Here is a 19,650-nt window from a genome sequence, read left to right as displayed (position 1 = left end):
GGGCCGTGATCACAATATGATTAAGTTCAATTTCAGATTTAACCGGGAGAAACTAAAGTTAGATGTGTCACTAATTTAGTGGCAGTTGCGGTGGCATGAGGGAGAAACTGGCCAAAGTAGATTGGAAGGGGGAACTAGTGGGGAGGATCAACAGATGGAGTTTCTACAAGAAATGAGGAAGGTGCAGGATAAATACAGACCAAAAAAGAGGAAATATTCAAACTGTGGCTGATAAGGGAAGTCAAACCCAACATGAAAGGAAAAGAGAAGGCATACAAGGAAGCAAAAAAAAAATAGAGGGTTAGGAAGTTTAAAAAATTTTGAATAAGGTAACTAAAACCTAAAAGGAGGGAAAAGATGAAGTAGGTGTAAAGGTTATCACTTTGTATTTTTGATACTTAGTTAATTTTGTGCCTGTCTCTTTAAGAGAACTATCGTTTGAAGTGTTACCATAGGGACTCTGATGTAATATGTCATAATATGCACACAGACTAACACCTTGTTCTTATTCTACAAGAGGTGAAGGAAGCATGAGCACGAGATATTTTTCTTTGAACTGATTGTGTCTCTAAGTTCTTGTATCTAGATATATCTCTGTATCATTATGCAGTCTCTTTTTTCTTTGGCTTGGCTTCGCGGACGAAGATTTATGGAGGGGGTAAATGTCCACATCAGCTGCAGGCTCGTTTGTGGCTGACAAGTCCGATGCGGGACAGGCAGACACGGTTGCAGCGGTTGCAGGGGAAAATTGGTGGGTTGGGGTTGGGTGTTGGGTTTTTCCTCCTTTGCCTTTTGTCAGTGAGGTGGGCAGTAAACACATTGTTATTCACCATTATGGAAGTTTGGTTGCGAAGCAATGCAAAATGTTTGCCTGTCCTATCAACAAATTAAAACTACATAAAGTAACACCCACAGAGTTTGATTTGTTGGATTGAAATTTGGGATATTGCAGCTCACACTTTGGAAGATGATAATTTGAAATTAGGATATATTAGATTAAGAAAAGTGTCATCTCTAGTACAAAAGTAGGGAGCAAAAAGAGGATACAAAAAGCTTCAGGTATATAAAGAGTAAAAGGGAGATGAGAGCAGATGTCGGATCACTAGAAAATGACACTGGAGAAATAATAATGGGAGACAAGCGGATGCCAGAGGAACTAAATAAGTATTTTGCATCAGTCTTTAGTGTGGAAGACATTAGCATGGTGCCAGATGTCAAAGGGTATCAGGGAAGGGGAACCAAGTACAGTAACTATTTCAAGGGAGAAGGTGCTCCAAAATCTGAATGATCTAAGGGCAGATAAGTTTCCTGGTCCAGATGATTGCACCTTCGGGTTCTCAGAGAAGTAGCGGTAGAGATTGTGGGGCCATTGGTAATGATCTTCCAGGAATCAATAGGTTCTGGCACGGTCCCAGAGGACTGAAAAATGACAAATATCTCCCCACTATTCAAGAAGGGAGGGAGGCCACAGAAAGGAAATTATAGATTGGTTAGCCTGACACCAGTGGTTGGGAAGGTGTTGGGGTCAATTGCTAAGGGTGAGGTTACGGAGTACTTGGAGGCACATGACATCAATGGTTTCCGTAAGGGAAAATCTGGCTTGACAAATCTATTGGAATTCTTTGAAGGAGTGACAAGCAGGCTGGATAAGGGTGATGCAGTGGATGTTGTAAATTTGTATTTTCAAAAGGCCTTTGACAAGGTGTCGCACATGAGGCCACTTAATAAGATAAAAGCCCACGGTTTAACAGGAAACTTATTAGCGTGGGTAGAGCTTTGGCTGATTGGCAGGAAGCAGAGAATTGGAATACAGGGATCATATTCTGGTTGGCTTCCTGTTGCCAGTGGTGTCCCACAGGGGTCAGTGATGGGGTCGCTTCTTTTATTATGTTGAATATTAATGATTTGAATTATAGAATGAGTGGCTTTGCGGCCAAGTTTCCAAATGATTCGAAGGTAGATGGAGGAGCAGGTAGCATTGAGGAAACAGGGAGGTCACAGAAGGATTTAGACAGATTAGGAGAATGGGCTGAGAAGGGGTAAATGAAATACAATGTCGGAAAGTGCACGGTCATGCACTTTGGAAGAAAAAATAAACGGGCAGACTAGGGGAGGAAATTGAAAATACCCAGTTGCAAAGGGATCTGGGAGTCCTTGCGCAGGATACCCTGAAGGTAAACTTGTTTGTTGAGTCTGTAGTTAAGAAGGCAATGTTGGCATTCATTTCAAGAGGAATAGAATATACCAGTAAGAGTAGGAACGTGAAATTGAGGCTTTATAAATCACTGATGAAACCTCAATTGGAGTATTGTGAGCAAATTTGGGCTCCTCATTTAAGAGAGGATTTCCTGATCTTGGGGAGGGTTTAGAGGAGGTTCAAAAGAATGATTATGGGAATGAAAGGATTATTATATGAAGAGCGTTTCACAGCTCTTGGCCTGTACTCATTGCAATTTAGGAGAATGAAACAATTTGTATGTTGCAAGGTGTGGAAAGAGTAGATTAGAAAGGTTGCTTCCCATGGTGGGAGAGTCTAGGACAAGCGGGTACAACTCAGGATTGAAGGGTTCCCCTTAGTGCAGAGATGTGGAAGAATTCCTTCAGCCAGAGGGTGGTAAATATGTGGAGTTTTTTGTAACAGGCGATTGTGGAGGGCAGGTCATTGAGTGATAGTTTCTTGATTAGCCGGGGCATCAAAAATTATGGGGTGAAGGTCGAGCGATGCAGAAAAATGGATCAGGTCATGATTAAATGGCAGGGCAGACTCAATGGGCTGAATAGCCTATTTCAAATCTTATGTTTAACATTTGTCACTTTGTTAGTGATGTTACCAGCAGACCATGGGCATAAAAAGCATGGCTCTATTTCCTTCGTACAAATAGATTAAGCTGGAAATACTTAGCACCTTAATCATTTTGCCATCGAAGAAGAGACTCTCAAGGCCAAGTACAGAGGCTTTTATCTTCAGCCCCAAGGCACTCGGTTCAATGGATACGAACTCTGTGAAGAACGAGGACAACATTAGAAAAACTGTTCCAGATTTCCCAGGTTGTATCCAAAGAGCAGCAACACTGAATTTACAAAAGTGAATTTGATTTTGAAATGAATCATTGCTTTTGATGTGCTCGAGTTATGGGAATCAAGGGAGAAATAGACATTTCTAGAACACAGAACATTGAAGCACATTATAGACCCTTTTGGCCCATGAGGTTGGGCCGACATATGTAAACTTACTCCACAACAATCTTCTCTTTCCCTACGTCACACCCATTATTCTTACGCCTGTGCGCTCCCACATACCGCCCATTTCTACCTGCTACCTCAGATCCACAAACCCACTTGTCCCATCAGACCCATTGTGTCGGCGTGCTCCAGCCCCGCCAAATTGGTTTCCGCTTACCTCAACTCTGCTTTGCCACCCCATGTCCGCTCCCTCCCATCTATATCCGGGCACTTCACACACCCTCCATCTCTTCTACAGCTTCCACTTCCCTGAACTTAATCACCGCATATTTATCATGGACATCCAATCCCTTTACACCTCCATCCCCCATACCAAAAGCTTTAAAGCCTTTTGTTTCTTTCTGGACAGCGGACCCAAAATGTCCCCTTCCATCACCAACCTCCTCCAGCTGGCAGAACACTCTCAGCCTCAATACTTTCTCCTTTGACTCATCCCACTTTCCGCAGGTCAAAGGGATAGCCAATGCAAGGGCCACAACTATGCCTTCCTTTTTTGTTGGCTACGTGGGCAAATCAATGTCTTCATAGGCAACACCCCTCACCTCTTCCTCCATTGATGACTTCTTTAGTGCTGTCTCATGCACTCATGATACGCTCATTGATTTCACCCATTTTCCTGCCAACATCCACCCGGCCTTAAATTCACTTGGTCCATCTTGAGCAAGGCTCTGCCTTTCTTCAATCTCTCTATCTCCATCTTGGGAGACAAACTCTCCAGTCATCTTCTACCGACCCAAAACTTCCACAGCTATCTCGACTACCCCTCTTCCCATTTTGTTCCCTGTAAGGCAGGGGTGTCAAACTCAAATTCATGGAGGGCCAAAATTAAAAACTTGGACTAAGTCGAGGGCCGAACTAAATATTTATTGAAAATTTTCAACAACATCTGCATGTTTTCTCTTCTTTCAACATATGTAATGTTAAACTTTTTCTTACTAAAATAAATGTTTAATAATAGTTTAGGATAAACTCTTTCCAGAAGCATTAACAAATGAGAAATAAAATGTTCAATAAATAATGTTTCTCTATAGAGGATTTGTCAAATGTTGCCAGTGTGCTGTCGAATAGTAAAATCTGAGGGCTATTGAGAATGTGGGAGAATAACATGATTCCTGAAACAATCCAATGGGTGACTGATTGTGGGCATGAACTCTAGCAGGGTTATTTGCCATGCCCTTTTTCCATTGGTACAGATATCCTTTGATTTACACACTTTTCAAGTTTTATGCCTAATGAGCTTGTATCCAGGTGCAGGACCATTTTTAACCAGGAATATATTGATCACTGTGACATGAAACTATTGGAAGATCGTTTTATCCTGAGATTAAAGTTCATAATCCTTACTCAGGCCTGTGTGCGGGAGGGCGGGGTTTGCGGGCGATCGGGTTGGAGAACGACTGTGCTGGGGCATCGGCTCTCGCTGCAGGGCGGTATCTCGGCGGATCAGGGGCCCCGTCATCGTGAATCGCGGGTCGGCCTGCGGCAGGGAGGGGGAGTGGGCAACGGTCTTGGTGAGGTCAGGCCCCCCCTGAGTTTCTGCCGGACCCCCCTTGACCTGCTGAGTTTCTCCCGGACCTTCCTTGACCTGCTGGGTTTCTCCCGGACCTCCCTTGACCTGCTGAGTTTCTCCCGGACCTCCCTTGACCTGCTGAGTTTCTCCCGGATCCCCCTTTGACCTGCTGAGTTTCTCCCGGACCCCCCTTGACCTGCTGAATTTCTCCCGGACCCCCCTTGACCTGCTGAGTTTCTCCCGGACCCCTTTTTCTTTCTGTGCCGGTGTCCCAGGACCTTTCCAGGGCAGTCTCCGCGCTCAGGACCGCACTGGGATCCCGGTCAGCGGTGGAGGAGCAGGTGAGCGTGGCTAATCCCGATCCAGCCCACGCCACTCCCGAGATTGGCGGGGGGTTCCACCCTACCTGCCCGACCAGCCTCGCTCTCCACGTGTACTCCGGGCACCTGCCGCTGGTCCGGTGGGAAGGCGCAGGGCGGCCGGCGGCCGGCGCCCCCATCGCCCGGCGGGGAGCCCCAATCTTCCCTCCGGTGTCCCGACTCCATCTGCAGCTCCAAGAAACGCTGTGCCACTGGGGTTCCAGGCGCTGGGAAGCGGCCTTGGCTTCCCCTGACACTGGCCAGGCCGTGCTGCTGTGGGGGGGTGGGCGGGGGGACACGACAGCGTGTTTATAAAACCACCCACCACTACTTTTCAAGGACCAGATTTTTCTCTCTCTCTCTCACCCTGGGACACAGCGGTTACTGTGCATGCGCTCTACTGGCGCGGCGGCCAGCGGGCCACCTCTAATACATTTTTGATATGATCTTGCGTGCCAAATATAATTATATCGCGGGCCAAATTTGGCCCGCGGGCCAGAGTTTGACATGTGTGCCGTAAGGTTTCCATTCCTTTCTCACAATTCCTCCATCTCAGTTGGATGGCATGGTTGGTGTATCGCAAATTGGTTACAGTACCAGCATTTGGGACCGGGCTTTGAATCTCATGCTGTCGGTAAGGTGATTGTACATTCTCCCAATGCCCACGTGGATTTTCCCCAGAGCCCCGGTTTACTCCCACCCTTCAAAAAAAAATACTGGGGATTGTAGATAACTTGGGTGTATTTGGGCAGCATGGGCTTGAGGGCCAAAATGGCCCCTATGGCAGTGCTGTACATCTAAATTAAAAAAAAATCTGCACTCCCAGGACGAGGACTTCCATGTCAGATTATCAGAGATGTCCTCCTTCTTCAAACAATGTGGCTTTCCCTCTGCCACCATCAACTTGGCCTTCACCTATATACCTTCTTAAGGGATTTGACAGGCTAGATGCAGGAAGATTGTTCCCAATGTTGAGCAAGTCTAGAACCAGGGGTCACAGTTTAAGGATAAAGGGGAAGTCCTTTAGGACTGAGATGAGGAAGAATTTTTTCACTCAGAGGGTGGTGAATTTATGGAATTCTCTGCCACAGGACGTGATTGAGGCCGGTTGCATAGCTATATTTAAGAGAGAGTTAGATTTAGTACTTGTGACTAGGGGGATCGGGGTATGGAGAGAGACTGAGTAGATGATCAGACATGATCAAAATGAATGGCGGTGTAGGCTTGAAGGGCCAAATGGCCTACTCACACATCTATTTTCTATGTTTTTATGTTTCTATATCCTCCATTACCTGCACATTTCCCCTGGCCCCCTCTACCCCGCTACATGCAACAAGGACAGGATTATTGAGGGTAAGAGTGTTCTGCCAGCCGGAGGAGGTTGGTGATGGAAGGGGACAGTTTGGGTCCGCTGTCCTCACCTACCATCCCACCAGCCTCCACATCCTACACATCCTCCTCTGCCATTTCCTCCACCTCTACTACTCACAATCTTCCCTCTCCTCCCCTCTCTGTCTTCCACATGGACTCCGCCCTTGTTCATTCCTCCCTCCCCACTAATCGTCCCCTTGGCACCTACCCCTGTAACTGCAGGAGATGCTCCACTTGTGCCAACTCCTCCTCTCTCACCAACATTTGGGGCCCCAAACAGTCCTTCCAAGTGAAGCAACATTTAGTTTGTGAATCTACAGGGGAGGGAAGCCCAGAACAGGGGGAAGGGTGGAGTCCAGAACAGGGGGAAGGGGATGGAGCCCATAAGAATGCGAAGGGGGGGGAGCCCAGAACAGGGGAAAGGGGGAGCCCAGAACAGGGGGAAGGAGGAGTCCAGAACAGGAGAAAGGTGAGGGGAGAAGCCCAGGACAGGGGGAAGGGGGGAGCCCAGAACAGGGGGGGGGGAGGAGCCCAGAAGCGGGGAAAGGTGAGGGGAGAAGCCCAGGACGGGGAAGTAGGGGAGCCCAGAACAGGGGAGGGAGCCCAGAACAGGGGAAAAGAAGGGAGGGAGGCAAGAACAGGGGGAAGGGGGCGGGCGGAGGCCAGAACAAGGGGAAGGGGGATCAGATGGGCCAGTTGGCGTGGCTTACAATTTTGAGGGGGCCTACTCTCCCTGGTAGAGGGAGGACCCTTTACAATATCAACAAGGCAAAGGTGGGGGGAGGGACCCTTTTCCTTGGTAAAGAATATTAAATTTGTAAAGAGAGTCCGGTAAAGGGGTTCTAGGTCAATAATTTTGCTACCAAGTATTGACCAATAAATTTTTCAATATTTTATTATCTATTGGTCAGTGGGTGGAAGCAAAATTACTGACCTGTACATAAATCATTTGTATTTAGCACTGATCACAAAAATCTTTTATGAGCAGTTTGATTGTTTTTTGTTTGTTTCAGTCTGACTGTAAGAAAAATATTATCCTAACATGACTGTTTTGCTTACACCAAATAACCTTAAAAGAAATATAAAGGTGTGCAAAATAAAAGGTTTTGCCTGGGGTGCAAAATTGTCTGGCACCAGCCCTGCCTGATGTCAATTTTTCTGGTCTGGATACCTTGCTGAGAACTCGCTCCAGTGGAGCGGACGACCATGCAGTTTGTGCCTGTGGCTGTGTGCTAACTGTGGATCGTTGATGGATGAAAATACTTTTTATTAGAATTTGGTACTTGTGTTTTTATCTGTGTAAAATTTCGGGCAAATCAATCCCTCCACTCCCCCCCCCCACCCCAACACCACAACCAAAGAGTCCGCATACGGCTGTGGGGAGTAGGGTGGCCAGGTCCGGTTTTAGGCCGGAGAGTCTGCCTTTTGAGCTGTCTGTCCTTGTAAATCCGTATGGAATGAAGCCATATTTGTGGCATCAAGCCTAAAGATAGAAATTAAACTCTCCCTTAGACGCTGAGGAGTTAGGTGGAAGAAGGCAAGGCCGCACGATGACAGCACGCCTGATGCTAACTTGGAGGAAATGGATGATACAGATGATAGAAGAGGCCGGCTTCAGAAAGTGTGGGTTTTCCATTTTGGGAGACAATGTTAGAGCTGGATTAACTGTCCGCTTCAAAGCTGTTAAGCAGTTGGCAGAAAAAATTGATTTCTTGTGGAAATACCTCACCAGGTCAGAAAGTGATGAAAGAAAAGCTTTACCTTTCTCAGAAAAATATCCTGCTGACCTTAAAGGTGAATGATTTTGGAAAAGAGATTTAACATTTGCCCTCCGTACAAGCAAAGTTTATAAATGCATGGCTAAAGCCATCAGATCTGTTGGGATTGTTAACGGACTACTGCTTCAAAATATTTAAGAATACAATTCACAATTCCAGCAACAGTAGCTTCTGCAGGAGAGGGTCATTTAGCAAATGTGAGCTGATTAAGAGTTATTTACAGTCTCCAATGTTTCAGGAATGTCTGTGGATTTGGACAGGCTAAGTATTGAACCAAACTTTACCAGAGCAATTCATTTTCATGCTATCATTCCATTTTTTTTCACAAAAAAGGCCAGGAGAAGTAAACACTAAGCCTATCTTGGGTAAAACACAGGATTCTGTTGAGAGTGTGGTTCAGTGAAAAAAAAACCCACAAATGCTGGAGAAACTCAGCAGGTCAAACAGTGCCTTTATGTAGCAAAGGTAAAGATACAGAACCGACAATGAAGGACGAGCCCTTCCTTGATCAAGCCTGAAATGTTGGTGATGTATTTTCACCTTTGCTACATGAAGGCTTGATCAAGGAAGGGCTCGTCCTTCATTGTCGGTTCTGTATCTTTACCTTTGCTACATAAAGGCACTGTTTGACCTGCTGAGTTTCTCCAGCATTTGTGTTTTCACTGAGTCTATCGACCTTTTTATCGTTTTACTGGTAATTAAGTCTTCTGAAGATCTGATCTGCATTGCAATATAAAAGGATGTTTCAATGTGAATTCTTGCTCCTTATCCGTATTGTAGCATAAACAAAGAGAGGGGACTTAATAGAGGTGTTTAAGATTTTAAAAGGGACAGACAGAGTAAATGTGGATAGGCTCTTTCAATTAAGAAAGAGGGAGATTCAAACTAGAGGACATGGTTTAAGATTGAAGGGGGAAAATTATAAGGGGAACATGGGAAATTTCTTTACGCAGAGGGTGGTGGGGATGTGGAATGAGCTTCCGGCAGACGTGGTCGAGGGGGGATCATTCGTTACATTTAAGGAAAGACTGGATCGTTACATGGATAGGAGGGGACTAGAGGGGTATGGACCGGGCGCTGGTCAGTGGGACTAGGAGGGTGAGGATTTGCTACGGCATGGACTGGTAGGGCCGAACTGGCCTGTTCTGTGCTGTAAGTGGTTATATGGTTATATGGTTTATATGTTCAGAACAAATGAGCTTTCTTCTCTTTGATCCTTCTATTTGGTTAATATTTATCATGGAGGGAATATAGGAACATAAGGCCTTAAATGCAGAAAATCAACAGAGAGCTCCATTCCACCCCTCACTCATCTTCCATTCCATAAAAACAAGGAGGAATGGAAAAGGGAAGGGGGCCCAAAATAAACTTTGTACCTCCCCGATGAAATTCCTCTAAGAGGCCCTGGTGGTTATGCATCAGTCGCTATCCTCAAAATCTCCTTACAGTTTAACCTTCCATGTCTGCGACTAACCTTACGATCTTTACTTGCACCTCTTCCAATGTTTGTGTGAAGATAAAACTCAATTAAAACTCTTCTTTGCACTGAAGAAACAAAGTTACTCACTTGAACTTGAGAAAGGAAGGCTTGCGATTGGTACCTTGGTGCCATTGACCGTCAGTTCGAGGCCTCCTGCGGTTGTGGACTCGATTATTATTTCACTTGATCAAGAGAAAAGGCAAAAGTTATCAAAAGCATGGCCCAGTTGTGAATGGATCTCATGAGATCAGCAAGTGGGCATTTCTTACCTGAAATGGAAAAGTAGCTGGACAATTATTGTCTTTCCACTGCGTTTTATCAGCACCAAGAAATTTAGGTCAATGGTGCAGTCCTGGACCAAGATGTGAGCACAGTTTTCAGGCATTTGATAGTTGAAATTCTTGTTGTTAAATGGGGTGAAAGTGTTTTGTGTAACAGTGCATTCGGCTGTCAAAAGAAATAACAACAACTTTAGCATATGGAACACCAAGTAAGGATTGGTTCATGATCTAAGGCTAAAGATGAAGCTGGAAGGACAGCCATGAGACCCAGTCACTACTTCTCACCTGCTACATACTCATGTCACTAGGTATCATTTACAAGGTATAATACATCATTTTCCCCGTACTTGTTTCAGCCACATCCTCTTCGTTGCTGCCAACTTCCACCCCGACCTCAAATTCAACTTGGTCCCTCTCCAGCAACACTCTTCCCTTTCTCGATCTCTCTGCCTCCCATCTCGGGAGACAAACTCTCGACAGACATCGCCTAGAAACCCGACACCTCCCACAGCTACCTCGACTACACCTCTTCACAACCTGTGAGGATTCCATTCCGTTCTCTCAATTCCTCTGTCTCCATTGCAACTGCTCTCAGGATGAGATCATCCATGCCAGCTCATCTGAGAAATCGCTCTATGTTCCCCCAATCAATTCTTACCTTTCCTATCTCATGCCCTCCTGATTAACTCCTTTTGTCTGTTGATCTGCATTCTTCCTCCTGCCCTTTCTTTCCTTCTCTCCAGCCTTTTAATTCTGATATCTGAATGTGTTTTACTCATACCTTGAAGAAGAGCTCAGGCCCAAAACGTTGCATACATATCTTTATCTCCTATGGATGCTGCAAAACCTAACCTCTGCTCTAAAGGGACATCCTTTTATTCTGTGACTGTGGCCACCACTGGAAACATCTTCACATCCACTCGATCTAGCTCTGAGGACATCCAATGACATTACCAATGAAGAGTTGCTCACCATTAATTCCCAGATGATCACAATTAACTGGACCAGTGGTTCGCAACTTTTATTTTTCACTCACATACCACTTTAAGTATTCCCTATACCATAGGTGCTCTGTGATTAGTATATTAGCTTTAGTTCACGTGGTGAACCTTAGGTAAGGTTTAGTTGTGTTGGGTGCCCTTTTAAAGGGAACAATGAGTAATATGAATTTTGCGACATTTAATGTTAAAGGGCTTAACTATCCGATAAAAAGGAAATGTGTGCTAAATAATATTAAAAAGATGAACGAGGACATTGGATTTCTACAAGAGACTCATTTGACTGAGAAAGAACATTTAAAGTTGAAACGGGATTGGGTTGGGCATGTGATAGCATCTTCTTTTAATTCCAAACCTCGAGGAGTAGTAATTTTCATACATAAAAAAAGTGCCTTTTATTTTGGAATGCAGGTAGAGTGTTGAAGGTTAATTGTAAAGTATTTTTAGAAGCTTGGACTTTGATGAATGTGCATGCACTGAATGGAGATGATGTGTAGAATTTTTTACTGATACATTTTTATATTTGAATCAATCAAATGAGAATATTATAGTGGGAGGGGATTTTAAATGTTGTTTGGATCCATTGTTGGATAAATCTCAAAAAATTGTGAAGGAAACTAAAATGGCAAAAAGAATATCTGAGTTGATGGGGGATTTAAATTTAGTGGAAATATGGAGGCAGATGAATCTGACCAAAAAAGATTTTTCATTTTATTCTCCTCATCATGATTCTTCTACAAGAATAGATTTTTTTTTGGTATCAGCATATTTTCAGGGAAGAATTGGACAGGTTGAATATAAGAGCAGGATTTTGTCTGATCATTCATTATTGTTAACTTCATGTTGTGGTGCTGAGGTGGCAGGAATTACCCGTCGTTGGAGATTTAATGAGATGTTGTTAAAAAAAACATGAATTTATTAAGTTTGTTAGTGACCAAATTGGTTTCTTTTTAGAAACTAATGAGGGTTCAGTTCAGAGTAGGTTTATTTTATGGGATACTTTAAAAGCATATTTGCGGGGCCAGATAATTAGTTACACAGCAAAAGTGAAGAAGCAATATATGACAGGAAGTCAGAATTTAGATAAAGAAATCCCAATACTAGAGAAGAAGTTTCAGAAAAATTCAACAGAGGACAATAAGATTCAATATATAAATCGAAGCTCCGTTGTAATACTTTGCAAATCTATAGTTATGAAAAAATGATTCAACAATTGAAACAGCATTATTATGAGTTGGGTAAAAGAGCTCACAAGGTTTTAGCTTGGCAGTTGAAGACTGAACAAGTATCTAGAATAATTAATGCAATTAGGAGAAATTCAGAGATAACTTACAAACCACAGGATATTAATGATGAATTTCGTACAGCAATGAACTCTCTGAACCCTTCTCCATTAACAATGGTGTGAAGCAAGGCTGCGTTCTCGCACCAACCCTCTTTTCAATCTTCTTTAGCATGATGCTGAAACAAGCCATGAAAGACCTCAACAATGAAGACGCTGTTTACTTCCGGTACTGCACGGATGGCAGTCTCTTCAATCTGAGGCGCCTGCAAGCTCACACCAAGACACAAGAGCAACTTGTCCGTGAACTACTCTTTGCAGACGATGCCGCTTTAGTTGCCCACTCAGAGCCAGCTCTTCAGCATTTGACGTCCTGTTTTGCGGAAACTGCCAAAATGTTTGGCCTGGAAGTCAGCCTGAAGAAAACTGAGGTCCTCCATCAGCCAGCTCCCCACCATGACTACCAGCGCCCCTACATCTCCATCAGGCACACAAAACTCAAAACGGTCAACCAGTTTACCTATCTCGACTGCACCATTTCATCGGATGCAAGGATCGACAACGAGATAGGCAACAGACTCGCCAAGGCAAATAGCGCCTTTGGAAGACTACACAAAAGAGTCTGGAAAAACAACCAACTGAAAAACCTCACTAAGATTAGCGTATACAGAGCCGTTGTCATACCCACACTCCTGTTCGGCTCCGAATCATGGGTCCTCTACCGGCATCACTTACGGCTCCTAGAACGCTTCCACCAGCATTGTCTCCACTCCATCCTCAACATTCATTGGAGCGACTTCATCCCTAACATCGAAGTACTCGAGATGGCAGAGACTGACAGCATCGAGTCCACGCTGCTGAAGATCCAACTGCGCTGGGTAGGTCACGTCTCCAGAATGGAGGACCGTCGCCTTCCCAAGATCGTGTTATATGGCGAGCTCTCCACTGGCCACCATGACAGAGGTGTACCAAAGAAGAGATACAAGGACTGCCTAAAGAAATTTCTTGGTGCCTGCCACATTGACCACCACCAGTGGGCTGATATCGCCTCAAACCGTGCATCTTGGCGCCTCACAGTTCGGCGGGCAGCAACCTCCTTTGAAGAAGACTGCAGAGCCCACCTCACTGACAAAAGACAAAGGAGGAAAAACCCAACACCCAACCCCAACCAACCAATTTTCCCTTGCAACCGCTGCAACCGTGTCTGCCTGTCCCGCATCGGACTTGTCAGCCACAAACGAGCCTGCAGCTGACGTGGACATTACCCCTCCATAAATCTTCGTCCGTGAAGCCAAGCCAAAGATACACATCTAAAGGGACTTCCGACATGGGGCAGGTTGAATCTTTTTTGGATAATTTAAATGTATCTTTTTTAGATGAAGAGGATATTAGGTAATTAGATGGTTCATTTCCTGATTGGGAACTTAAGGAGATGTTACAATCTATGCCGAGCAGAAAATTGCCTGGAGAAGATGGATTTACAATGGAATTTTATGAAGAATTTTATGATTTTTACTACCTGTATATACAGATGTACTTAAACAAGCAACCGATACAGATTTGTTTCCAGAGTCATTTTCCAGGGCATTAATAACAATTATTCCAAAGAAGGATAGAGACCCATTAAAAGTAGCTTCATATAGACCAATATCTTTATTGAATGCGATTACAATATTGTAGCAAAGTTATTACCAAACAGACTGGCTAATTTCTTACCGAAATTAGTACATGTGGATCAAGCAGTATTTATCAAGAATAGGTATTCAGCTGATAATATTACTAAACTGATTACAATAATTAATGCTTAAGACAGCAACTCAACCAACCAATGTTACTTGCGCTAGACGTGGAAAAGGCCTTCGACCGTGTGGAGTGGAATTTTCTATTTAAGGTGTTATAAAGATTTAAATTTGGATCACTCTTTACTGGTTGGATTAAGGCATTATATCCTAATCCTTCTGCCCGGGTGGTGACAAATGGGCAGATTTCGCCAGTATTTAATTTGTTCAGATCATCTAGACAGGGCTGTCCATTGTTGCCAGCCTTATTTGTGTTAGTTATAGAACCTTTGGTCCAAGCAATTAGGCAATAAATTAATTTTAAAGGAATTACAATTGGTGGACAAGAGTATAAAATTAATCTGTTTGGAGATGACGTGTTGATATATCTGTCTCATCCTAAAAGTTCTTTAGAACCATTACAGAATTGGGCTAATTTCGGGCTATAAAGTAAATTGGGATAAAAGTGAGATATAACCAATATCGGATAAAGATTATTCAGATTGTAAACAGCTTATGAAGTTTAAATGGTCCAATAAAATTAAGTATTTAGGAATAATATTGGATAAAAAATATCAAAATTTATATTGTTTAAACTATATGCCTCTATTAAATAAGATTAAATTTGATTTAAATAGATGGAATGAGTTACATTTAACTTTGATTGGATGAGTTAATTGTATTAAAGTGAATATATATCCTCGTATTCTGGATCTACTTCAAACCATTCCGAGCGCTATACCAAAATTTTTTTAAGGAATTAAATAATTTATTTTTATGGAAGGGTAAGTTGTCTCAAACTTCCATGCATAAGTTGACATGGAGGTATGATTTAGGTGGTTTCCAATTACCGCATTTTCAGAATTATTATGAAACTCCACAATTAAAGTTTATTAATAGGTTGTTTGATATTGATCAACTTCTGGTGTGGGTGAAGGTGGAATTGGACAAGGTACAGGAAAGAAATATACATGATTTTATATATAAATGGAATCCATTGCTTTTACAGCAGTATAAACTGGCAGTATTGAAACATTTAATGGGGGTATGGTAATAAATGGAATTAAATTATAGGATCAAAAGGTAAAATGTTAGCTCAGACACCATTATATCAGAACCTGATAATTCCATTTTTGCTCAATAATCCTTATTTGAAAGACTGGAAATCAAAAGATGTGATATTAGTGGAGGATTATTTTGAAGTATGTCTACTTCTTTCTTTTAATAGACTTAGAGTAAAGTTTGAACTATTACCAAATAATTTATTTGCTTATTATCAAGTGTGAGGTTTATTGTTGGAAAGTTTTGGTAAAGAGTTTTTATTACCTGGTTAAACAAAATTTGAGAAATTAATTGTTGATAAGGGGAAGAAAGGATTTGTTTCAGAAATGTATATGCTACTACAGGAAAAGATGATGAAGGTGGATACATTTAAAATGAAAGATAAATGGGAGAAGGACTTATCTATTCCTATATCAGTGGAGGAGTGGTCTGATATGTGTCTTGACAGTGTTATGAAGTGATTAATGTATGATATAGTTCAGTTAACTATAACTTTTTGCATCAGTTATATTTAACTCCTGAAAAATTGAAAAAAGATGAATTTAGTGTGTCAGATTTGTGTTTTCAGTTTGGTGAACAGACAGGTACATTTTTTACATTCAGTATGGGAATGTACAAAAGTCAGGCTCTTTTGTGAAAAAAGTTATTAAATTTTTGTGAGATTTATTCAAGATAGATCTCTATATCGATCCAGGGGTTACGTTTACTGGGATATATGAATCCTTTAACGACATGTTTACGATTGGAGAAACCTCAAATTGCTTTTGTACGTTTAGGGCTGGCAGTAGCTAGAAAATGTCTCGCTGTCACTTGAAAAAATATGTTGAATTGAGTATACAAAGATGGCAGAATGAAATTCAATCATGTATTTACTTGGAAAATATAACATATAATCTGTGGAATAATTATTCTTTTTTTGTTAAAATGTGGAGTTTGTATTTGGAATGTATGGGTTTAAATGTTAATGTTTTATTTATAACAAAAGATGTAAAAAGATGGCACACCAAACAGCAACCTGTTATAACCCGGAATTATTGTGTCATTTTTTAAAATAAGCTCTGAAGGGGGGAGGGTTTTAGGGGGTGGGTTAGGTAGGAGGAGAGAGGAGGGGGTTAGTAGAGGGTTGTTTTAGTTAAGTATATTGTAAATGTTTTTCTTTGTAAAATTCTTGTATAAAATTTTCAAAAAAAAGTAAGGGATTGCTTAAGGTGGGATGTGGGTGAAAAGAAAAAGTTTGAAAACCACTGTTTTAATCGTACCTAATTGACTCGTCATGTGCATGGTTTCGTAACTCCAAAGGAAATGGGCCAATGACAATTTTTCTCAAGCAAAAGATTTCAGTAACAATTGGGTCAAGAGCAGTGATTCTCAACCTTCACTCCCCACGCACATCCCACCTTAAGCAATCCCTTACTAATCACAGAGCACCGATGGTATAGGGATTACTTAAAGTGGGATGTGAGTGGAAAGAAAAAGATCAAGAACCATTGAACTAAACATTCAACCTGATTAGCCATATAAATACTATGGATACCAGAACAGGGAGGGGATTGAGTTGGTGATGAAGAAGGCAAATGCAATGTTGGCGTTCTTTTCTAGAGGAATAGTGTATAAGAGCAGGGATGCAATGTTGATGCTCCATAGGGCGCTGGTGAGACCTGACCTTACTTCGAGTACTGGGCACGGTTTAGGGTACTTTATCTGAAAAGGACATGCTGATATTGGAGAGGGTTCAGAGAAGATTTAATATGGAATATTGAAGGATGAAGGGGGACCTCATAGAGGCTTATCGAATGCAGAAAGGCCTGGACTGGGTAGATGTGGCAAGGAGGGGAGTCGTGTCAATGTAAAACAGAGATGAGGAAAAAATTACTTAGCCAGAGGGTCGTGAGTCTGTGAAACTTGTTGCTACAGGTGGCTTTCAAATTGAGGTTGTTGCATGTATCTAAGGCAGTGATTATCATATATTTGGTTGGTCAGGGCATCAAGGGTTATGGTAAGAAAACTGGCAAGTGGGGTTGAGTGGGAGGATGGCGGAGCAACCTCGATGGGCTAATTGGCCTACGTCAGCTCCAATATATTTTAATCTTGTGGTCCTGCAGTGAGAGGGTCATCTCCTGGGGGGATCACTAGATACCTGGTTTTTAAAAAGCATAAAAGTAATTAAAATAATATTTACAGTTCTTTAAATAACTGATTTATGATGGCATCTAATGTGAAAAAATTTAAACCTCAACTTCAGAAAAAATTACCATACAAAAGTGCAGAATAATTGAGGCCTACCTGCATAGCTGAATCCACGGAATCGTCGTTGGGAGTCTCCAAGCATCAGAGGATTCCAGCCCATTTGAATTTGACTCTGGCACCGATCCTGACTCTGCAAGATGGCGCCGACACCTTGGTGAGCTCGACCGTTGCCAACCCGCATTCACGTGAAGCCGTGTGCGTGGGCGGCACAGCCAACAAGGGGATCTGTGAATCCGCGACCTCACTGGGCAGCCCGGGGTCGCACAGTGTAACATTGGAGGGTGCCCCTGTGCAGCCGGTGGCTTTGCCTGGCTTGTGTGGGGCACCCCAGGTCCTAGAGTTGCTGGACAAAGTATGGGCTGTGGGGGAGCCCGAATGCCGGCATCCTGAAAAGGTCAGGGGACTGGCGTCGGGTGTCCAGACCCGCAGCCATTCAGCTGAAGGACCTACGATGACTGAGGAAGAAGAGGAACTTACCTTATTGGAATTTGTCCAGGAGGAGGAGCCTGTAGTTAAAGGAGGTAGATCTCAAAAAGTGGAGGTGGAATCTGGAATGGATTCAGTGTTTACTGTTTTGGAAGGGATTGTTTTCAAATGGACAATATGTCAAAACAAATATCAACTCAGGCGAATCAAGGATTTATGGAGATGAAAATAAAAATGAATACCCTGTGTGATGAAATGTCAACTGTGAAACAGGAAATGACTGTAGTTAAGAGGGAATTAATAGATGTATAAAATCAGTTGATTCTGTGCAAGATCATTTTAAGAGAGGGTCATCTCGTGACAACCCAAAGCCCTACTATCATTGAACAGGCCCTGGTCAGTGGTACGATGGTCTACCTTCCAGTTGTTTAAATGCATACAGTTTAAACAACAATCTAGAAGCTCAACATAATCTAGAACAGGGTAACCCATTGGATAGGCACTCTATCCACCTCCTAAAAAATTAATTCCTTCCACCATCAGCTTGTCATCTATAAAATGCACCACAGCGCTTGCTTGATTAGACCTCTCTGACAGTAGTTACCAAATCTGGAACCTCCACTCTCAAGAAGGACAAGACGAGGAGGCGCATGGGTGGACAGGTGTCTCTCCACTTAGTGGACAAAATAAGTGGATATATATATTATTGATTGCCAAAACCAAGGTACTGATTGTTGACTTCAGGAAGGGAAAACCAGAGGTTGACAATCCACTGATCATTGGGAGATCAGAGGTGGAGTGGGTGAGCAAATTTAAATTCTTGATACTCACTATGTGGGAGGATCTTTCCTGGACCTGACACACCAATGGCATCATGAAGAATGCATGTTGGCACCTCTACTTCCTCAAGAGTTTGTGGAGGTTTGGAATGACAAACATCTACAGAAGCATGGTGGAAAGTGTAGACTGGTGGAATCACAGTCTCTCACACCAATACCCCTGAGTGTAAAGTCCTGCAAAAGGTAGTGGACACATCCCAGGACATCACAGGCAAACCTCTTCCCACACCAGTGAGTATGGTTCTGTGAATGGAGAGGGAAGGGCATGGGGTGGAGAGCTGGAGGAAAGAATACAGAGGAATAGGGAAGAGAGGGAGAATGGGAAGTGGGCTAGCAGAAACGAGTTGGGTGAGCAAGGGGGGGGGAGCAGCAGCAGCACGAGTCGGGCAAGCGGGGTGGAGGGGAGACCGGCAGCACGAATCGGGCAGGTGAGGAGGGAGACCGGCAGCGCGAGTCATGTGGGTGAGGTGGAGGGGAGGCTGGCAGCACGAGTCGGGTGGGTGAGGAGGGAGGGAGATGGCAGCATAACTGGAAGGGGTTGAGGGTGGATATGGCAGCACAATTCAGGTGGGTTTATATCTGGCTTTCTGAAATCTGGAAAAATCCAAACTTCAGGACATCATGAAGAATGCATGTTGGCACCTCTACTTCCTCAAGAGTTTGTGGAGGTTTGGAATGACAAACATCTACAGAAGCATGGTGGAAAGTGTAGACTGGTGGCATCACAGTCTCTCACACCAATACCCCTGAGTGTAAAGTCCTGCAAAAGGTAATGGACACATCCCAGGACATCACAGGCAAACCCTTTCCCACACCAGTGAGTATGGTTCTGTGAATGGAGAGGGAAGGGCATGGGGTGGAGAGCTGGAGGAAAGAATACAGAGGAATAGGGAAGAGAGGGAGAATGGGAAGTGGGCTAGCAGATGTCCCCACATTTAAAATGGCTCATCAGCACTTTCTCAGGAGGAAATTGGGGTGGCAACAAATTCTGGCCTT

The 19,650-nt window shown here is 43.3% G+C and overlaps 1 protein-coding gene across 1 annotated transcript in view; it reads right to left on the bottom strand.

Annotated features, from left to right (window-relative positions):
* Nucleotides 1-19,650, bottom strand: part of LOC138764064 (vitellogenin-like) — a 140,970-nt gene that overhangs the window by 11,167 nt on the left and 110,153 nt on the right. The window contains exons 28-30 of the mRNA XM_069939371.1: nt 10,011-10,188; nt 9,829-9,923; nt 2,906-3,000 (exon numbers count right to left, since the gene is read on the bottom strand). Coding sequence (XP_069795472.1) covers nt 2,906-3,000; nt 9,829-9,923; nt 10,011-10,188 — 368 coding nt within the window. The remainder of the gene's footprint in view (nt 1-2,905; nt 3,001-9,828; nt 9,924-10,010; nt 10,189-19,650) is intronic.

The sequence above is a fragment of the Narcine bancroftii genome, chromosome 5, assembly GCF_036971445.1.
Source record: "Narcine bancroftii isolate sNarBan1 chromosome 5, sNarBan1.hap1, whole genome shotgun sequence".
In the NCBI taxonomy this organism is placed as follows: domain Eukaryota; kingdom Metazoa; phylum Chordata; class Chondrichthyes; order Torpediniformes; family Narcinidae; genus Narcine; species Narcine bancroftii.
The sequence above is the reverse complement of the archived record's forward strand: the minus strand, read 5'-3'. Positions and strand labels throughout refer to the sequence as shown.